This window comes from Lithobates pipiens, unplaced genomic scaffold (assembly GCF_037356315.1).
Source record: "Lithobates pipiens isolate NorthernLeopardFrog02 unplaced genomic scaffold, aLitPip1_a1.2 Scaffold_28, whole genome shotgun sequence".
In the NCBI taxonomy this organism is placed as follows: Eukaryota; Metazoa; Chordata; class Amphibia; order Anura; family Ranidae; genus Lithobates; species Lithobates pipiens.
Genome location: NW_027507789.1, coordinates 21,141,147 through 21,162,365, shown reverse-complemented (window position 1 = coordinate 21,162,365; position 21,219 = coordinate 21,141,147). Strand labels below are relative to the sequence as shown.

General features: G+C 44.3%; 1 protein-coding gene across 3 annotated transcripts in view; it reads left to right on the top strand.

Moving 5' to 3' along the window:
- Positions 1-13,901: 13,901 nt before the first annotated feature.
- Positions 13,902-21,219, top strand: part of CCDC57 (coiled-coil domain containing 57) — an 85,738-nt gene continuing 78,420 nt past the window's right edge. Inside the window, exons 1-2 of one of the 3 annotated variants that reach the window (XM_077458881.1) lie at positions 13,902-14,242; positions 19,868-20,291. In XM_077458881.1, coding sequence (XP_077315007.1) covers positions 19,879-20,291 — 413 coding nt within the window. In that variant the 5' untranslated portion in view covers positions 13,902-14,242; positions 19,868-19,878. The remainder of the gene's footprint in view (positions 14,243-19,867; positions 20,292-21,219) is intronic. The other 2 variants (XM_077458878.1, XM_077458877.1) reach the window with 2 other exon arrangements.

Sequence of the window (21,219 nt, the reverse complement as noted above, 5' to 3'; positions counted from 1 at the left end):
TATTGGCAAATGGTAAACTATTGTATAAGCATATTTTCCTCAAATTATTCACACTAGGGTTGCACAGGTTTTTTTTTACCGGAGAGTACAAGTGCTTTTGGTCACCTATGCGATTTGAGCCCATACAAAATGAATGTGCTCAAATCGCACCACACTGAATCGCATGTGAATTGTATAAGAATGAGGTGTGATTCCTGTGCGGTTCATATTAGATTCATAGTGTGAACTAAGGCTGCACCGATGCCGTTACTAGTGACGATACTAAGCATGCGTATTCGATTGGCGATACGATTTAAGCCGATACAAAATGAATGGACTCGCTCCCGTGTGAAGCCAGGCTGACCAGTCTGGGTTCACACAGGAGCAGTGTGGGAAACTGCACAGGGCTCAAATCGCAACGCAAAGGTATTGGTTTCAGGGATCAGAGCATTTGAGTCTTCGTGCGAATGCTTAGTATCAGCACCGATACAGATAGTGGTGCAAATTTAGTTCACACTATGAATAAAATATGAATCGCACCACATTCCCGTGATTTGAGACCATTAATTTTGAATAGAATCAAAACGCACCGTATCCGCACTAAAGTCATGCATGTAGCAATTTTGGGAACTGCAACCAGATCACATGGCTGTTTTGTACCATGTGATCCTGTGCAGGCAAACGTGTTGCGTTTGTGACCTGCATTTGGGGTGTCATGATTGCACTGACACCTGCGGCAGATCACAACGACAGAGCGATTTAAATGCGTTCCATGCACATTTCCTGCACCGCATTCTACTCTGAACCGAAGTGATAAAAAAAACTGAAAACAATAAAATAATTACTAAGCGCCATGTGGCAGGGTCATTACCTTGAAGCAGCCCCTGTCCCTCTCCTGTTATCCCCTTGTCTGGGTGGGGGAGCAGGAAGCTGCGGGTGTGACTCCTTTTCAAGCCCCATAACACTTTGGGATAATTGCAGCCCTTCTGAAGTTTCTGTTGGGAGGGGAGAAAAGAGGGACATGTGTGACAACACTAGCTTAGAGCAGAACTCCATCCAACAATCACAAGCTCAAAATAAACAGACCATTAAAAAGATAAAATAACAAATTTTTCTGCATTATTCATATTCATATCAATCCAAAAATCTCCCCCCCCCCCCCGCAATAGAATTCTGCCCCATCATTGGTGTCAGTGGGAGGAATAGTGTCCCATCATCGGTATCAGTGGGAGGAGTAGTGGCCCATCATTGGTGTCAGTGGGAGGAATAGTGGCCCATCATTGGTGTCAGTGGGAGGAATAGTGGCCCATCACTGGTGTCATTGGGAGGAATAGTGGCCCATCACTGGTGTCAGTGGGAGGAATAGTGGCCCATCATTGGTGTCAGTGGGAGGAATAGTGGCCCATCATTGGTGTCAGTGGGAGGAATAGTGGCCCATCATTGGTGTCATTGGGAGGAATAGTGGCCCATCATTGGTGTCATTGGGAGGAATAGTGGCCCATCATTGGTGTCATTGGGAGGAATAGTGGCCCATCATTGGTGTCATTGGGAGGAATAGTGGCCCATCATTGGTGTCAGTGGGAGGAATAGTGGCCCATCATCGGTGTCAGTGGGAGGAATAGTGGCCATCATCAGTGCCAGTGGGAGGAATAGTGGCCCATCATCAGTGCCAGGTATTGTGCCCTTTTGATAGTGCCCCACTGTTGGTGTCAGCAACAGGAATTATGCCCCTCCCAGAATAAGCCGACCACGCTGTAGCCGTCTTTTGGCTATGGCCTGGTCGGCAAGCGGTTAACTGGTCCGACTTTGAAAAAAGTTCCTGCACTACTTTGGTCCGACTTCAGCCCACTGAATATCATTGAAGTCGGATCAAAGTCGGATCATCGTCTTAACTGATCCCACTTTGGCATGCTTGTGATCTTGAAGGAGAACTGCATGCCAATTTTTAAAACAAAACGGCATGGGGTTTCCCCTCCAAGAGCATACCAGGCCTTTTGGTCTTGTACGGATTTCATGGGGAACCCCCACACCAAAACAACGGCGTGCGGTCCCACCTAAAATTCATACCAGACCCTTATCCGAGCACGCAGCCCGGCAGTACAGGAAAGGAGGTGGGGACGAGCAAGGCCCCCCCCCCCCGAACTATACCAGGCCACATGCCCTCATCATGGGGGGGTGGGTGCTTTGAGGCGGGGTCCTGAGCCCCCCCAAAGCACCTTATTTCCATGGTGATGAGGACAAGGGCCTCTTCCCGACAACCCCCGGCCTGGATTGTCGAGGTCTTTAAAAAGGGGGCCCCCAGATCCTGACCCCCCACCCTATGTGAATGAGTATGGGGTCCACTGTACCCCTACCCATTCACCTAAAAAAAAATAGAAAAAAATAAACACAGTACACAGGTTTTCACAGTATTTTATTAAGGCAGCTCCGGCGTCTCTTCCGATTTCTTCTCCCTGTTCTGGCGATGTCTTCTAGCCCTCTTCGGTTCTTCTGCCTCTGCCGAGCCTCTTCTCTCCGCTGTCTTCTCCCACTGTTCTTCCTCCAATGTTGACTCAACACTCTTCCGCTCTAGTGCTGGGGCCGCCGTGTGCCAATACTTATATTGAAATGGGGCAGGCCACCCGCTGATGTCATCCGCAGGCCCCACCCCTTGTGACGTCACTACCCCATATGCCCCCGATGCATTTGGATCGACCCAGTTGGGTCAAAGACAGAAATACAATCCTGGGAAATTTTAAGTGTTTCCCACAAGATATCTAACCTTATTTTTAGTGTTTCTCACAAGATAGCTAACCTTATTTTTAGGTTTCTCACAAGATAGCTAACCTTATTTTTAGTGTTTCTCACAAGATATCTAACCTTATTTTTAGTGTTTCTCACAAGATATCTAACCTTATTTTTAGTGTTTCTCACAAGATATCTAATCCTTCTTCTCACCTTACCTGTGGTTCCTCCACTGCAGTTGGTTGCTGAGATCGGCAGTGTCAGTGACCACATTCAATCCTAACCATTTGCCAATGGACTAATTAGGAATTACATGCAGGAGACCCAGCGGTGGTTCCGGACGATTAGCTGAAGGAAGTGGCCCCATTGGAAGAAATGGGAGGCTGACAGCTTCCTCAGCTAATCGCATGTAAATGCTCATGGAGCGTTTACCTGCAAATGATTGGCCCTAGTCAAACACAGAGCTGATCAGTCGCAGGTAATCGCTGCCTGAGAGATTACATGCGAGGGGCCATGATTACATACGAGAACTGTCATCTTCCTATTGCTTTCAATGGGGCTTCCACCCACAGCTAATCTCCTACTACACTGATTTCCAGCTCCCATGGGGATCCCACAGGTAGGGTTGCCACCTGTCCGGGATTCACCTGGACAGTTCGGGTTTTGAATCGTGTGTCCGGGATTCAGTCCACCTGAAACCTGGACACAATATTCAGACAGCAATGTAGCTCAGAACAGGGCCTGATAGGAGGGTGAGGGGGCACTATGCACGCCAGATTACTATTGTCTTTGCAGCGCCCAAAGGTGTCTCAGGTCTTTTACAATCCTAAAGTGTATGCAAACATTTTTTTGCTTTTTATGTGCACCGCTAAAGTGTTCGGGTTTGGCTTGAAGAAAAAGTGCCAACTCTGCCCACAGGCACGGCACATACATACTGGTATAGCTGGTCCAAGGTACCTATTGTAAAAGTTTCCATACCTGGAATTCAGCTTTAATGCATCACAGTCTTTGGACCTCTGATCTTTTATATATATTCAGGACTTGGGAAGAATACAGAAAACATTTTAATGTGATGTCTAAACCAAGGAAGCATTAAAGTAGACCTCAGTCCTATTTTCAAACATGACCTCAAACACAAAAGAGAAAAACAGCAAGGACACTGCCAGTAAATCATTACTCCGACATCATCCCTCCGGTTTATCAGCATGCGGCAGGGACGGTCTTGGGCTGAAGACCAATTACATCATATACGATGAGAGAAGCAGTCTGCCTTCAAATGAGCCTCTCGGTCGGGGACGTTATCATTGCCGGTTTCCTCCTTACAAAAATTAGTTCAAAGTAACAACACATTACATACAGGATTCCATTCAGCTGAAGCAAGTCTACTTACATAGGTCACGATCTCTGTGTTGACCCTTTTGGTTTGTGAGATACATTGGGATCCAAATCCAAGCATCTAAGGAGGACATTTTATTCACAGGAGCGTATGCTGTTGGATAGACCTTCGTCATTTATAATGGCGAACTGGTGTACTCAATCCAAACCAGGTCTTTTTTTTTTTTTCTTTTCCAAAATTTCTTGCAAAGGGAGCATCTAGAGACAAAAACAAAAATCTAGATATATACATTTTCACAGTTTATTGGTGTAGCACCCTCCAGTCTGTGTGCTAGATGTTAGAGTAGGTAAATTTAGTGGTTATGGGCTAAGCCTGAGCTATGAATCTGGGTCAGCGTTTAGTGACTCAGGCTTGGGTGACTCATCCTAGCAGCCCCTATGGTGTTTTCTGCGACATTGGAGAATGTTCTAGACATAGTGGGTGGAGGTTAGGAGGATGAGCTGCTTGGAATATTTATGAGGGCCTCAGCCAATCCCCAGTAAAGGGCTGGCAGGGTGCAGGCCACCTCAGAAATAGGCATAAGTAATGCCAGGGGGAGCAGTCGGGTGGAAGAAGGAGTACCGAGGAGGCTGTCGGTGGCCCTCAGGTCTCTCAGAAGAAGCTCCTGCTCCTTTTTAGGGGACAAGCTTTGCGTGATGCAGTTTGCTGCGACAGTCGTGGCAGAAACATTGAAAATGAATGCCACTCGAACACGTGGGGTGCGTTGTGCCACTATCGCAGTACGGTTTGAGATCACAGTCAGAATCAAGGCGATTCTGTCGAAGATACCAAAACGCCAGATGTGAACGGGGCCCTCAAGCAAAAAAAAAAAAAAAAGACATTGTAGTTCTCTAAGGCCCCGTTCACATCTGGTGTTTTGGAATCTCTGGCTGGATCGTTGCAATTCTGCCCAAATCCCAAATCGCACTGTAATGGTGGCACAACGCACCACCATTCATTTTCAACGGCACCTAAACATGGTGTGGCTCTGCTGTGCTAAATTGTGCTGCAATCACGGCAAACCACATTGAAGCCTGTCCAAAGAGCTCCTGCTCCTGTTCAGGTGCCGTTGAAAATGAGTGCCACTCGAACACGTGGGGTGCGCTGTGCGATCACAGTCAGAATCAGGCCTCGTTTAAGGGAGCGGGTCGGCAAAAATGCCACCTGCCATAAACCCCCTTTAAGTTGCAACAGGCAGCGAAAGGGGATGTTTACATGCCCAGACATGTAAGGATCGGCGGGCAACAACCAGCCGAACACTACACAAGCAAGTCAGTGGGAAAGTGACGCAACCGCGTGCATGATTGCCACTAAAAATGGGGTTAAAACAGGCAGTGAGGAGGCATGGCATTCGTTCCTCACCACCAGTCAGTGGTCTCTGCAGTGCGATCTGGATGCGGATCAAGCTTGAGGCAAGGTGGATTTAGACGCACATCTAAATCTCTCCTTATCAGACGCGAGGTGCGGGAGTCTCTGGCATATCTGCGGTGGGTTCCGCACACCCACAAGTGCCTTGCGATCTCCCGGGAATGAATGGTGCAGCGGGAGGGACAGCTGTGAACACAGATTTTTAGCTGACCGCCGCTTCTCTTCCTCCCGTGGCTGTCAGCTAAAAAGCTATACAGGGAGATCCGTGTTCACAGCTCTCCCTCCCGCTGCACCAACCATTCACCGCTGTTCCCTGTGTGCTCCTCCCCCGTCCTCCTTCATGTACTTCCCCTCCCCCCCCCCATTCTCCTCCAGCCCCCGTGTTCTCCTCCACTCCCCGTCCCCTGTAACGTGCTCCCTTCCTCTCCCGACCCGCGGCGGGGGCAGACAGGAATTGGACACAGTGAGTGAGATCGCTCCTGTGTCCTGTGATAAACGAGCAGAGTAACACTGCTCAGTTTATGAATGGAGACGAGCTGCTGTCTCCTCTTCATTCATCTTCAATGTTGGGAAAGGGACTGAGGAATCTGTGTCCTCAGTACCTTTCTCTGTCTCAAAGGGGAGATGTCAGGGGTCTGTTTAGACCCCTGATAGCTCACAAATTTTTTTAAAAAAGATTATTGTAAAAAAAAAAAAAAAATTTAAAAAATGTAAGTGTAAAAAAATAAAATAAAAAACTACTGACACCACTCTCCCCTGCCCTACCAACACTGTCCACTGCCCCAACCCCCTCCACCCAAAAAAGCATTGTGAAAAAAATTGAAGAACAAATTAATTGTAAAAAAAAAATCAATATGTCAAAATAAAAAAAACGACTCACACCGTCCACTGCCACATACTCCCCACCCCCTTCTCCACATCCCCCCACCCCCGCCACATAACCCCCACCCCCTTCTCCACATTCCCAGAGGCACTGTGAAAAAATATTGAAATAATGATTTACATTTTTTTTTTCTTTTATTGAAAAAAAATGTAAGTGTAAAAAAATAAAATAAAAAACTACTGACAGCACTCTCCCCTGCCCTACCAACACTGTCCACTGCCAAAACCTCCTCCACCCAAAAAAGCAGTGAAAAAAAATGAAAAACAAATTAATTGTAAAAAAAAAAAATCAATACGTCAAAATAAAAAACAACTGAGACTGTCCACTGCCACAAACCCCCCACCCCTTCCCCACATGCCCAGAGGCACTGTGAAAAATATTGAAATAATGATTTACATTTAAAAAAAAAAAAAATAGAAAAAAAATGTAAGTATAAAAAATAAAATAAAAAACTACTGACATCACTCTCCCCTGCCCTACCAACACTGTCCACTGCCCCAACCCCCTCCACCCAAAAAAGCATTGTGAAAAAAATTGAAGAACAAATTTATTGTAAAAAAAAATCAATAGGTCAAAATAAAAAAACGACTCACACCGTCCACTGCCACATACTCCCCACCCCCTTCTCCACATCCCCCCACCCCCGCCACATAACCCCCACCCCCTTCTCCACATCCCCCCACCCCCTTCCTCACATACCCCCACCCCCTTCCTCACATACCCCCACCCCCTTCTCCACATCCCCAGAGGCACTGTGAAAAAATATTGAAATAATGATTTACATTTTTTTCTTTCTTTATTGAAAAAAAATGTAAGTGTAAAAAAAATAAAAATAAAACTACTGACAGCACTCTCCCCTGCCCTACCAACACTGTCCACTGCCAAAACCTCCTCCACCCAAAAAAGCAGTGAAAAAATTAAAAACAAATTAATTGTAAAAAGAAAAAAATCAATACGTCAAAATAAAAAAACGACTCACAAGGTCCACTGTCACATACCCCCCTTCCCCTTCCCCACATCCCCAGAGGCACTATGAAAAAATATTGAAATAATGATTTACATTTTTTTTTTAAGAAATTGAAAAAAAATGTAAGTGTAAAAAAAAAAAAAAAAAAAACTACTGACACCACTCTCCCGTGCCCTACCAACACTGTCCACTGCCCCAACCCCCTCCACCCAAAAAAGCATTGTGAAAAAAAAATGAAAAACATATTAATTGTAAAAAAAAATCAATACGTCAAAATAAAAAACGACTGACACCATCCACTGCCGCATACCCCCCACCCCTTTCTCCACATCCCCAGAGGCACTGTGAAAAAATATTGAAATAATGATTTACATTTTTTTTTTTTATTGAAAAAAAAATGTAAGTGTAAAAAAATAAAATAAAAAACTACTGACAGCACTCTCCCCTGCCCTACCAACACTGTCCACTGCCAAAACCTCCTCCACCCAAAAAAGCAGTGAAAAAAAATGAAAAACAAATTAATTGTAAAAAAAAAAAATCAATACGTCAAAATAAAAAACAACTGAGACTGTCCACTGCCACATACCCCCCACCCCTTCCCCACATGCCCAGAGGCACTGTGAAAAATATTGAAATAATGATTTACATTTAAAAAAAAAAAAAAAATAGAAAAAAAATGTAAGTATAAAAAATAAAATAAAAAACTACTGACACCATTCTCCCCTGCCCTACCAACACTGTCCACTGCCCCAACCCCCTCCACCCAAAAAAGCATTGTGAAAAAAATTGAAGAACAAATTAATTGTAAAAAAAAAATCAATAGGTCAAAATAAAAAAACGACTCACACCGTCCACTGCCACATACTCCCCACCCCCTTCTCCACATCCCCCCACCCCCGCCACATAACCCCCACCCCCTTCTCCACATCCCCAGAGGCACTGTGAAAAAATATTGAAATAATGATTTACATTTTTTTCTTTCTTTATTGAAAAAAAATGTAAGTGTAAAAAAAAAAAAAAAAAAAAAACTACTGACAGCACTCTCCCCTGCCCTACCAACACTGTCCACTGCCAAAACCTCCTCCACCCAAAAAAGCAGTGAAAAAAATGAAAAACAAATTAATTGTAAAAAAAAAAAAATCAATACGTCAAAATAAAAAAACGACTCACAAGGTCCACTGCCACATACCCCCCTTCCCCTTCCCCACATACCCCCCCCCCCCCCCTTCTCCACATCCCCAGAGGCACTATGAAAAAATATTGAAATAATGATTTACATTTTTTTTTTTTAAGAAATTGAAAAAAAATGTAAGTGTAAAAAAATAAAATAAAAAACTACTGACACCACTCTCCCCTGCCCTACCAACACTGTCCCAACCCCCTCCACCCAAAAAAGCATTGTGAAAAAAATGAAAAACATATTAATTGTAAAAATAATCAATACGTCCAAATAAAAAACGACTGACACCATCCACTGCCACATACCCCCCACCCCTTTCTCCACATCCCCAGAGGCACTGTGAAAAAATATTGAAATAATGATTTACATTTTTTTTTTTTAAATTGAAAAAAAAATGTAAGTGTAAAAAAATAAAATAAAAAACTACTGACAGCACTCTCCCCTGCCCTACCAACACTGTCCACTGCCAAAACCTCCTCCACCCAAAAAAGCAGTGAAAAAAAATGAAAAACAAATTGTAAAAAAAAAAAAATCAATACGTCAAAATAAAAAACAACTGAGACTGTCCACTGCCACAAACCCCCCACCCCTTCCCCACATGCCCAGAGGCACTGTGAAAAATATTGAAATAATGATTTACATTTAAAAAAAAAAAAAAAATAGAAAAAAAATGTAAGTATAAAAAATAAAATAAAAAACTACTGACACCACTCTCCCCTGCCCTACCAACACTGTCCACTGCCCCAACCTCCTCCACCCAAAAAAGCATTGTGAAAAAAATTGAAGAACAAATTAATTGTAAAAAAAAAATCAATAGGTTAAAATAAAAAAACGACTCACACCGTCCACTGCCACATACTCCCCACCCCCTTCTCCACATCCCCCCACCCCCGCCACATAACCCCCGCCACATAACCCCCGCCACATAACCCCCACCCCCTTCTCCACATCCCCAGAGGCACTGTGAAAAAATATTGAAATAATGATTTACATTTTTTTTTTTTTTTTTATTGAAAAAAAATGTAAGTGTAAAAAAATAAAATAAAAAACTACTGACAGCACTCTCCCCTGCCCTACCAACACTGTCCACTGCCAAAACCTCCTCCACCCAAAAAAGCAGTGAAAAAAAATGAAAAACAAATTAATTGTAAAAAAAAAAAATCAATACGTCAAAATAAAAAACAACTGAGACTGTCCACTGCCACATACCCCCCACCCCTTCCCCACATGCCCAGAGGCACTGTGAAAAATATTGAAATAATGATTTACATTTAAAAAAAAAAAAAATAGAAAAAAAATGTAAGTATAAAAAATAAAATAAAAAACTACTGACACCATTCTCCCCTGCCCTACCAACACTGTCCACTGCCCCAACCCCCTCCACCCAAAAAAGCATTGTGAAAAAAATTGAAGAACAAATTAATTGTAAAAAAAAAATCAATAGGTCAAAATAAAAAAACGACTCACACCGTCCACTGCCACATACTCCCCACCCCCTTCTCCACATCCCCCCACCCCCGCCACATAACCCCCACCCCCTTCTCCACATCCCCAGAGGCACTGTGAAAAAATATTGAAATAATGATTTACATTTTTTTCTTTCTTTATTGAAAAAAAATGTAAGTGTAAAAAAAAAAAAAAAAAAAAAAACTACTGACAGCACTCTCCCCTGCCCTACCAACACTGTCCACTGCCAAAACCTCCTCCACCCAAAAAAGCTGTGAAAAAAATGAAAAACAAATTAATTGTAAAAAAAAAAAAATCAATACGTCAAAATAAAAAAACGACTCACAAGGTCCACTGTCACATACCCCCCTTCCCCTTCCCCACATACCCCCCCCCCCCCTTCTCCACATCCCCAGAGGCACTATGAAAAAATATTGAAATAATGATTTACATTTTTTTTTTTTAAGAAATTGAAAAAAAATGTAAGTGTAAAAAAATAAAATAAAAAACTACTGACACCACTCTCCCCTGCCCTACCAACACTGTCCCAACCCCCTCCACCCAAAAAAGCATTGTGAAAAAAATGAAAAACATATTAATTGTAAAAATAATCAATACGTCCAAATAAAAAACGACTGACACCATCCACTGCCACATACCCCCCACCCCTTTCTCCACATCCCCAGAGGCACTGTGAAAAAATATTGAAATAATGATTTACATTTTTTTTTTTTTAATTGAAAAAAAAATGTAAGTGTAAAAAAATAAAATAAAAAACTACTGACAGCACTCTCCCCTGCCCTACCAACACTGTCCACTGCCAAAACCTCCTCCACCCAAAAAAGCAGTGAAAAAAATGAAAAACAATTTAATTGTAAAAAAAAAAAAATCAATACGTCAAAATAAAAAAACGACTCACAAGGTCCACTGTCACATACCCCCCTTCCCCTTCCCCACATACCCCCCCCCCTTCTCCACATCCCCAGAGGCACTATGAAAAAATATTGAAATAATGATTTACATTTTTTTTTTTTTAAGAAATTGAAAAAAAATGTAAGTGTAAAAAAATAAAATAAAAAACTACTGACACCACTCTCCCCTGCCCTACCAACACTGTCCCAACCCCCTCCACCCAAAAAAGCATTGTGAAAAAAATGAAAAACATATTAATTGTAAAAATAATCAATACGTCCAAATAAAAAACGACTGACACCATCCACTGCCACATACCCCCCACCCCTTTCTCCACATCCCCAGAGGCACTGTGAAAAAATATTGAAATAATGATTTACATTTTTTTTTTTTTAATTGAAAAAAAAATGTAAGTGTAAAAAAATAAAATAAAAAACTACTGACAGCACTCTCCCCTGCCCTACCAACACTGTCCACTGCCAAAACCTCCTCCACCCAAAAAAGCAGTGAAAAAAAATGAAAAACAAATTGTAAAAAAAAAAAAATCAATACGTCAAAATAAAAAACAACTGAGACTGTCCACTGCCACAAACCCCCCACCCACCCCTTCCCCACATGCCCAGAGGCACTGTGAAAAATATTGAAATAATGATTTACATTTAAAAAAAAAAAAAATAGAAAAAAAATGTAAGTATAAAAAATAAAATAAAAAACTACTGACACCACTCTCCCCTGCCCTACCAACACTGTCCACTGCCCCAACCTCCTCCACCCAAAAAAGCATTGTGAAAAAAATTGAAGAACAAATTAATTGTAAAAAAAAAATCAATAGGTCAAAATAAAAAAACGACTCACACCGTCCACTGCCACATACTCCCCACCCCCTTCTCCACATCCCCCCACCCCCGCCACATAACCCCCGCCACATAACCCCCACCCCCTTCTCCACATCCCCAGAGGCACTGTGAAAAAATATTGAAATAATGATTTACATTTTTTTTTTTTAAATTGAAAAAAAAAATGTAAGTGTAAAAAAATAAAATAAAAAACTACTGACAGCACTCTCCCCTGCCCTACCAACACTGTCCACTGCCAAAACCTCCTACACCCAAAAAAGCAGTGAAAAAAAATGAAAAACAAATTAATTGTAAAAAAAAAAAACAATCAATACGTCAAAATAAAAAACAACTGAGACTGTCCACTGCCACATACCCCCCACCCCTTCCCCACATGCCCAGAGGCACTGTGAAAAATATTGAAATAATGATTTACATTTTTTCAAAAAAAAAAATAGAAAAAAAATGTAAGTATAAAAAAATTAAATAAAAAACTACTGACACCACTCTCCCCTGCCCTACCAACACTGTCCACTGCCCCAACCCCCTCCACCCAAAAAAGCATTGTGGAAAAAAATTGAAGAACAAATTAATTGTAAAAAAAAAATCAATACGTCAAAATAAAAAACGACTGACACCGTCCACTGCCGCATACCCCCCACATCCCCAGAGGCACTGTGAAAAAATATTGAAATAATGATTTTAATTGTTTTTCGCCGCGGGAGGTGGTTTTGCGGGCGCTGAGTTTTTGCAGGTTGGGATGTCTGCCTTATGCATGATGCCTTAACATAGAGCATGTTAATCAGGGTTGCCAACCTCCTGCAGCATTTTTTTACTGACAAAACATGGAACATTTACTGGCGGGGCAAATTTTTTACTGGCAACCTGAGAAATTACAGAACTCCTATTGAAAACTAACACGGTGAATATTTGAACAGTATAAACATAATAATATGGAAATGCTATAACAAAGTCATTGGCTTGATTTACACATGAAAAGTAAACACAGCATGAAATGATCAGCCCCTGATATTTACTGGCAGTTGTAAAAAAAAAAATCACAGATTTTTACAAACTGTCAGTAAATTTACCGGCGGTTGTCAACCCTGATGTTAATATGTGAACAAAAGTGTTAATGCACGTATATAAATGCATTATTTCAGACTGCAAAACTGCGGTCTTTAACCACTTGCCGACCAGCCGCCGCAGTTTTACTGCGGCAGAATGGCGCGGCTAGGCGAAACGACGTTATGTTACGTCGCTCTGGCCTGTGGCCACTAGAGGCGCACGCACGCACGCTGCTCGCCCCCGGAGCCAATGCCAGTGGCTGGCGAGCGTGACACACCAAGAACCGCGATCTGTGTGTGTAAACACACAGATCCCGGTTTTCTGAGAGGAGAAGAGACAGATCGTGTGTTCATGCAAAGTATAAACAGCGATCTGTCATCTCCCCTCCCCCCTTCAGTTAGAGCACACACTAGGGAACACAGTTAACCCCTTGCTCGCCCCCTAGTGTTAACCCCTTCTTGCCAGTGACAGTAATCAGTGTATTTTTATAGCACTGATCGCTGTATAAATGCCAATAGTCCCAAAAATGTGTCAAAAGTGTCCGATGTGTTCGCCATAATGTTGCAGATCGCCCCTATAACTGGTAAAAAAAAAGATAATAATAATAAAAATGCTATAAATCTACCCCCTATTTTGTAGACGCTATAACTTTTGCGCAAACCAATGAATATATGCTTATTGCCATTTTTTTTTTAACCGAAAAATATGTAGAAGAATACATACCGGTCTAAACTGAGGAAAAATTTGCTTTAAAAAAAAAAAAAAATATGGTGATATTTATTATAGAAAAAAAGTATAAAATAATGCGTTTTTTTCAAAATTGTCACTCTTTTTTTGTTTATAGCGCAAAAAATAAAAACCGCAGAGGTGATCAAATATCACCAAAAGAAAGCTTTATTTGTGGGGAAAAAAGGACGTAAATTTTGTTTGGGTACATTGCACGACCGCGCAATTGTCAGTTAAATCGACGCAGTGCCGAATCGCAAAAAATGGCCTGGCCAAATCTGAAGCGGTTAATGGTGCGTTTCATCGTGATACTATGGCAACGCAGCTCTAATGCAAAGGCGTTGCCGCGCACCATCACGCCTGGCAACGCACTACTGCACTTTGCGGTACCCTTCATCGACAAATACAAGTGAGTGTGGTCTGAGACTTCTTTCTCTGGCACTCTTTTATGTTTCTATACTAGAAAAGTCACCGCAATAATAAGCAGTAGCTGACAGGACCGATATTGTCCCGTTACTAGTGTGAGGGGAACACCCGCCCGCATTCATTGCTGACTGGAGGCTTCAGGCACTGGAATACGTCAGGGACTCAAGCTGCTGTGGCGGGAAGCGCGGCCGCCGTGGAGACGAGGCCTAGCAGCAGTGACGAAGCCTGGCTCGGCGTTGCGGTTGCCATAGAGACGAGCCTTCCGTGTGGAGCTGCGGCCTGGAATAAAGGAAGCAAATGGATACAGAGAGTTGTCTTTCTTCTTATGTACAGCCGTAGCTGACCCGGGGAGGTGAGAAACCCCGAGAATTCTCTGCTTTTACTCTATTTGTCCAATATAGCGTTGATCGTTCCTGTCAGCTCTGTGGGAGAAGGGGAGGGAGAGTAATGGAAGCTTCCTGGAGGACAGGTTGCTGTGAAAGGAAACACACGTGCTGCCAGCTGTGTGTGGGGCCCCTTGGCTGGCAGTATATGGTTAGGGTTGGGCATTCATACTTTGTATTCTTTTACAGCAGGGCTCTGTGTACCCACCACCTTAACCTCTGACCCTGGGCACCCACCGCTTCAACCTTTGACCCTGAGCACCCACCATTTCAGCCTTTGACCCTGAGCACCAATCACTTCAGCCTTTGACCCTAAGCACCCACCGCTTCAGCCTTTGACCCTGAGCACCCACTGCTTCAACCTTTGACCCTGAGCACCCACCGTTTCAACCTTTGACCCTGAGCACCCACCACTTCAGCCTTTGACCCTGAGCACCCACTGCTTCAACCTTTGACCCTAAGCACCCACCGCTTTAACCTTTAACCCTGAGCACCCACCACTTCAGCCTTTGACCCTGAGCACCCACCGCTTCCACCTTTGACCCTGTGCACCCACCGCTTCCACCTTTGACCCTGTGCACCCACCGCTTCCACCTTTGACCCTGGGCACCCACCGCTTCCACCTTTGACCCTGAGCACCCACCGTTTCCACCTTTGACCCTGGGCACTCACCGCTTCAACCTTTGACCCTGGGCACTCACCGCTTCAGTCTTTTACCCTGGGCACCCACCTCTTCAACCTCTGACCCTGGGCACTCACCGCCTTAACCTCTGACCCTGAGCACCTACCGCTTCAACCTTTGATCCTGGACACCCACCGCTTCAACCTCTGACCCTGGGCACTCACCGCCTTAACCTCTGACCCTGAGCACCTACCGCTTCAACCTTTGATCCTGGGCACCCACTGCTTCAACCTCTGACCCTGAGCACTCGCCACCTTAACCTCTGACCCTGAGCACTCACCGCTTTAACCTCTGACCCTGGGCACCCACCACTTCCACATTTGACCCTGGGCACCACCGCTTCCACATTTGACCCTGGGCACCACCGCTTCCACATTTGACTCTGGGCACCACCGCTTCAACCTTTGACCCTGGGCACCCATAACTTTGTTATTTTCATACAATCTCCTGTGTTAGATAAAGTTATGTTCCCCAGTGTATGTTCTTTATGAAAAATATGCCGCTTTATACCTTATTTCAGAGCGGCGCTCACGTAACCGCCTGCCACTCTCCTCCTCTCCTCCTCGTGGCTGACATCAGCAGTGGATTCTCAGCCCCTCCAGCTGTAGTTGTCAGATCGTTAGAGGAGAGCAGCGGGCGGTCACGTGAGCGCAGAGCGGCGCTCTGAAATAAGGTATAAATCGGTATATTTTTTTTTATAAAGAACATACACTGGGGCACATAACTTTTATCTAACACAGGAGATTGTATGAAGATAACAAAGTGGCTTTACAACCACTTTAAGATGAGGAAGGGGCTGGTAAATTACACATTTACCGTGCCCTTCCCCGGTCTCCATCCGGACAGATCCCAGCAATGCTGTGGGAGGAGCCAGGGGAGAGCAAAGGAGCCCAATTTACAGCAGGAGGCGGATAGGAAGGGTGGCGGGGTCATTACTTTTTTTTCTGCTGGGGAACCAAATTAAGAAAAAAACATAGCCCAAAGTTTAACTTTAAGGCCGCGTACACACGCGGGGACTGTTCGCTCAACTTTGTCCGCTGAACAGTGTTTCGGCGGACAGTCCGCTCGTGTGTGGGCTTTCAGCGGACAGTTTCAGCGGACAGTCTGCTGAACAAAGTTTTTCGGAAATTCCGAAAAACTGTCCGCTGAAACTCTGTTTCAGCGAACAGTCCCCTCGTGTGTAGGCTTGTTCGTCAAACTAAGTTCCGCGCATGCTCAGAAAGGATTTACACGCCGAAGTTTGCATTGCAGTGTATAGGACGTCGTATTTTTCGTCCCGTCGTACGTGCCGTTCACGTCATCGCGCACGGTTTCAGCGGACTGTTCGTTCGTCGTGTGTGGGCAAGTCCATCCATGCTAATTTTGAGCGGACTGTCCGCTGAAACTGTTTGACGGACAAAGTTGAGCGAACAGTCCCCGCGTGTGTACGCGGCCTAAGACTTTTCAATACAGATGGTTAATGGTGAAATGCGTTCTTACATAATCTAGTAATATAATTTTTTTACAGATGTCATATCCTGCTGTGCTTCCTTCTAGGCTGCGTTATCAGCCTCAGTACCCAAGTCAGCCATCCACCGAGCAAATGGATAAACCACCAGATCTCTGCTTTGCATAGAGTTGAGAATTAAATATTATTTTTTGCGAATGAATTTGTTAACCCCTTCCCTGTCAGTGACATTTTTACAGTAATCAGTGCATTTTTATAGCACTGATCACTGTATAAATACCAATGGTCCCAAAAATGTGTCGAAATTGTCCAATGTGTCTGCCATAATGTCGCAGTCCCGATACAAAAAAAAAATTTGCAGATCGTCGCCATTACTAGTAAAAAAAAAAAAAATTTATAATAAAAATGCCATAAAACTATCCCCTATTTTGTAGATGCTATAACTTTTGCGCAAACCAATCAATATACGCTTATTGCGATTAATTTTTTACCAAAAATCTGTAGAAGAATACAATACATATCGGCCTAAACTGAGGGGAAAATTTTTTTTTTTTTATATATCTGGGGGGGGGGGGGGGGGGGTTGGGGGATGGGAGAGGGGGGATATTTTATTATAGCAAATAGTAAGAAATATTGTTTGTTTTTTCAAAATTGTCGGTCTCTTTTGGTTTGTAGAACAAAAATAAAAACTGCAGAGGTGATCAAATAGCACCAAAAGAAAGCTCTATTTGTGGAATAAACAGGACGTCAATTTTGTTTGGGAGCCACGTCGCACGACCGCGCAATTGTCAGTTAAAGCGACGAAGGGCCGGATCGCAAAAAGTGCTCTGGTCAGGAAGGGGGTAAAAATCTTCCGGGGCTGAAGCGGTTAAGGTTAAACCGATTCTCTTCCAATTTCAGTGAATGGCCGCGTGTCTTTTTAAATTCTCTTTCACTGAAAAGTTTTTTTCCCTGGGGTCACCAGTACGATATTTTTGGATCGTTATCGTTTCCCCTTTAAAGCGTTTCCTCTTCAGAAAGAATACGTTCAATGCTTGTATCTTTCATCATAGCTGAGATCCTCCAGTCCCTTTTTATTAGCTTTGTTGTCCTTCTCTGCACTCTCTTCAGTTCCAGTACATCCTTCCTGAGGACTGGTGCCCAGAACTGGATAGTACACTCCGGGTGCGACCAGACCAGAATCTTGTAGAGCGGGAGAATTATCGTTTTATCTCTGGAGTTGATCACCTTTTTAATGCATGCCAATATTCTGTTGGCTTTGCTTGCAGCAGCTTGGCATTGCATGCCGTTGCTGAGCCTATCATCTACTAGGACCCCCAGGTCCTTTTCCATCCTAGATTCCCTCAGAGGTTCACCCCCTAGCGAGTAACTTTAGTTCGTATTTTTAGCACCCAAGTGCATGTGCATTAGTTTACATTTTTCAACATTTAAAGTGGTTGTAAACCCTTACAAACCACCTTATCCTACAGGTAAGCCTAGATTAAGGCTTACCTGTAGGTCCAAGGAATATCTCCTAAACCTACACGGTTTAGGAAATATTTACCTGAAGACAGCCACCGCTGTCTACGGTGCATGCGCCGTAGACAGCGGCGCACTGGGTAAGCCGCAGATCGCGGCGATATGCCGCGAGTGTCGGCTCCCGTGCGCATGCGTGGGAGTGACGTCATCGCTGCTCCGGCGAATCACAGCGCCGGAGCAGCGAGACCCACCAAGAAGATGGACGCTGGGAACTACAGGGGACAGCGGTGACTTCGCTGGCTCCTGTGTCAGGTAAGTGACACATAATGGACTACTATGCGATGCATAGTAGTCCATTATGCTTTACCTTTGCAGGGAATCAAAGAGGAAGTAAACCCATCAGGGTTTACTTCCTCTTTAACCACTTGCCGCCCGCCCTATTACAAATTGACGGTGGCAAAGTGGTTTCATAATCCTGATCGAACGTCATATGACGTCCTCAGGATTATGAGCCGCTGCGCGCCCCCGGGGGCGTGCATCGTGGCGATCGTTGTTGCGGGGTGTCAGTCTGACACCATGCAACTACGATCTCGGTAAAGAGCCTACTGTCCAATCACGGCTGATCACAGTGTAAATAGGAAGAGCCGGTGATCGGCTTTTCCTCACTCGCGTCTGTCAGACGCGAGTAGAGGAGAGCCGATCGGCTGCTCCTCTGACAGCGGGGGGCCTGTGCTGATCGATTATCAGCACAGCCCCCCCCCCCCCGAGGATGCCCACACTGGACCACCAGGGACGCCACCAGACCACCAGGGATGCCCAGGATAAGGTATGCCACCCTAGACCACCAGGGATTCCAGTCAGTGCCACAATGGATGCCAATCAGTGCCCACAATGGGCATCACTGATTGGCATGCATTATTGTTTGGCACTGATTGGCATCCATTAGTACAGTATATTATAATACAATGCCGCCTATCAGTGCCCATCTGTGCCGCCTATCAGTGCCCATCTGTGCCGCCTATCAGTGCCCATCCGTGCCGCCTATCAGTGCCCATCCATGCCCACCTGTGCCGACTACCCATGCCCACCTGTGCCGCCTATCCATGCCGCCAATCCATGCCCATCCATGCCAGCTATCAGTGCCAATTTGTGCCACCTATCAGTGCCCATCAGTGCCGCCTATCAGTGCCACATATCAGTGTCCATCAATGCCACCTCATCAGTGCCACTTCATTGGTGCCACCTCATCGGTGCCCATCAGTGCCACCTTATCATTGCCCATCAGTGTATCCCCATCAGTGCCCATCAGTAAAGGAGAAAATTTACTTATTTACAAAGTTTTGAAACTGAAACAAAAAAACATTTTTTTTTTCAAAATTTTCGGTATTCTTTTATTTGTTTAGCAAAAAATAAAAACCACAGAAGTGATCAAATACCACCAAAAGAAAGCTCTATTTGTGGGAAAAAAATGATAAAAATTTCATTTGGGTACAGTGTAGCATGACCGCGCAATTGTCATTCAAAGTGCGACAGCTCTGAAAGCTTAAAATTGGTCTGGGCAGGAAGGTGTTTAAGTGCCCGGTATTGAAGTGGTTAAACCTCATTTGCCATGTAGTTGCCCAACTCGTTATTTTATTTAGGCCTTCCTGTAAGGTTTCCACATTCAGCGCAGAAGTTATTGCCCTGCTTAGCTTTGTATCATTCGCAAATACTGTCTGAGATTGAGCTTTTTATCTCATTCTCTATATCAGGGATATGCAATTAGCGGACCTCCAGCTGTTGCAAAACTACAAATCCCATCATGCTTCTGGGTGTCATGCTTGTGGCTGTCTGTCTTGCTGTGCCTCATGGGACTTGTAGTTCTGCAACAGCTGGAGGTCCGCTAATTGCATGTCCCTGCTTTATATTGTTTATGAATAAATTAAACAGAATTGGTCCCAGGGCAGATCCTTGGGGGACTGCTCACATTATCAACATGATTTTTTTTATTTTGTTTTTCTTGAATAGGATAGCACTACATGAAATACAAGATGATGGACGAAGAGCAAGACCTAACAGACCTTTTGGCCAGAAAAGAGCAAGAATGGAAAGAGCTGCAGCAACGTCAGATTCTTTGCCTTCAACAGAACCTCAAGGACACGCAAAAGAACCTGCAGGAGCAAAGAGATAAATTTGACAGGCTGAAGAAGGATTTCACCCATAACTTCAAGGTGCTGGCTGAGCGAGAACGTGAGCTGGAGCGGTATGAAGCCATGTTCACCCAGCTGAAGGTGGTGGAGAATTCAAAGCAGTCCGAGATAAGCGACTTAAGAGTGCAGATTGAAAAGCTTCAGCAAGAGATGCAGAGAGAAAGGAAGAGTTTCAGTGATTTACAGAGTCATTATCAGCGGAAAATCAAAGAGCACCAGATAGAACTCGATCGTGTAATCAGGTAGAGCGTTACATTTATTTAAAATCTTGTTAAATAATAATAATATAAGTATAAATTTCATTTATTTCAAACCCCCGACTCCATTCATCCTGCGTGACAGCACCACTTTGAGTTTGTTTCCACCTCTTTCCTTGGCCAGAATGCAGATAATGTAAATGACACAACTCTGCCTCACCTTAGTGACTTGCTGTTCTGGCGGTAGGTTGTAGTAAATAATTGCAATACATTGTGAGGAACGTGTAATGTTCCTGTTATTTGGCAGCTGCTGGTCTCATTCCAGCATCCTGGTTTTGGCGGAGCTGCACTTTCCCTTTCTGACTGTCCATCTGCAGGGTGATTGATGTAAAAACAGCCCCTGGGTGGACACTAAATCTGTTTTAAAGTGATTCTGCACCTTTAAAAAAAAAATATTAAAAGCCAGCAGCTACAATTATTGCAGCTGCTGACTTTTAATAAATTGACACTTGCCTGTCCCAGGGTCCAGCGATGTCGGCGGCAGATGACGAGCCATCGTTCGTCTCTCTGCTGCCCCCGCCGCCATCCTCTGTCAGGGAATCAGGAAGTGAAGCATTGCGGCTTCACTGCCCGGTTCCCTACTTCGCATGCGCGAATCGCGCTGCGCGTCACTGCTGGTCCCCGCTGTGTCCTGGGAACTGTGTGTTTTCCAGAACACAACGGGGGGGGGGGGGGGGGCGCATCTGCGGCGGTCTGCGGTCGTCTTGTCCCAGAAGTGGGTGCAGATACCTGGATTATCCAGGTACCTGTACCCCCCTCCCCCCTGAAAGGTGCCGATTGTGGCACCGGAGGGGAGAGGGATCAGATGACCGGAACTTCCACTTCAGGGTGGAGGTCCGCTTTAAAGCGTTTTTTAACCCAACACTTCATATTCCTGATATGTACCTGCTGTACTATGTACTTGTATGAAAAA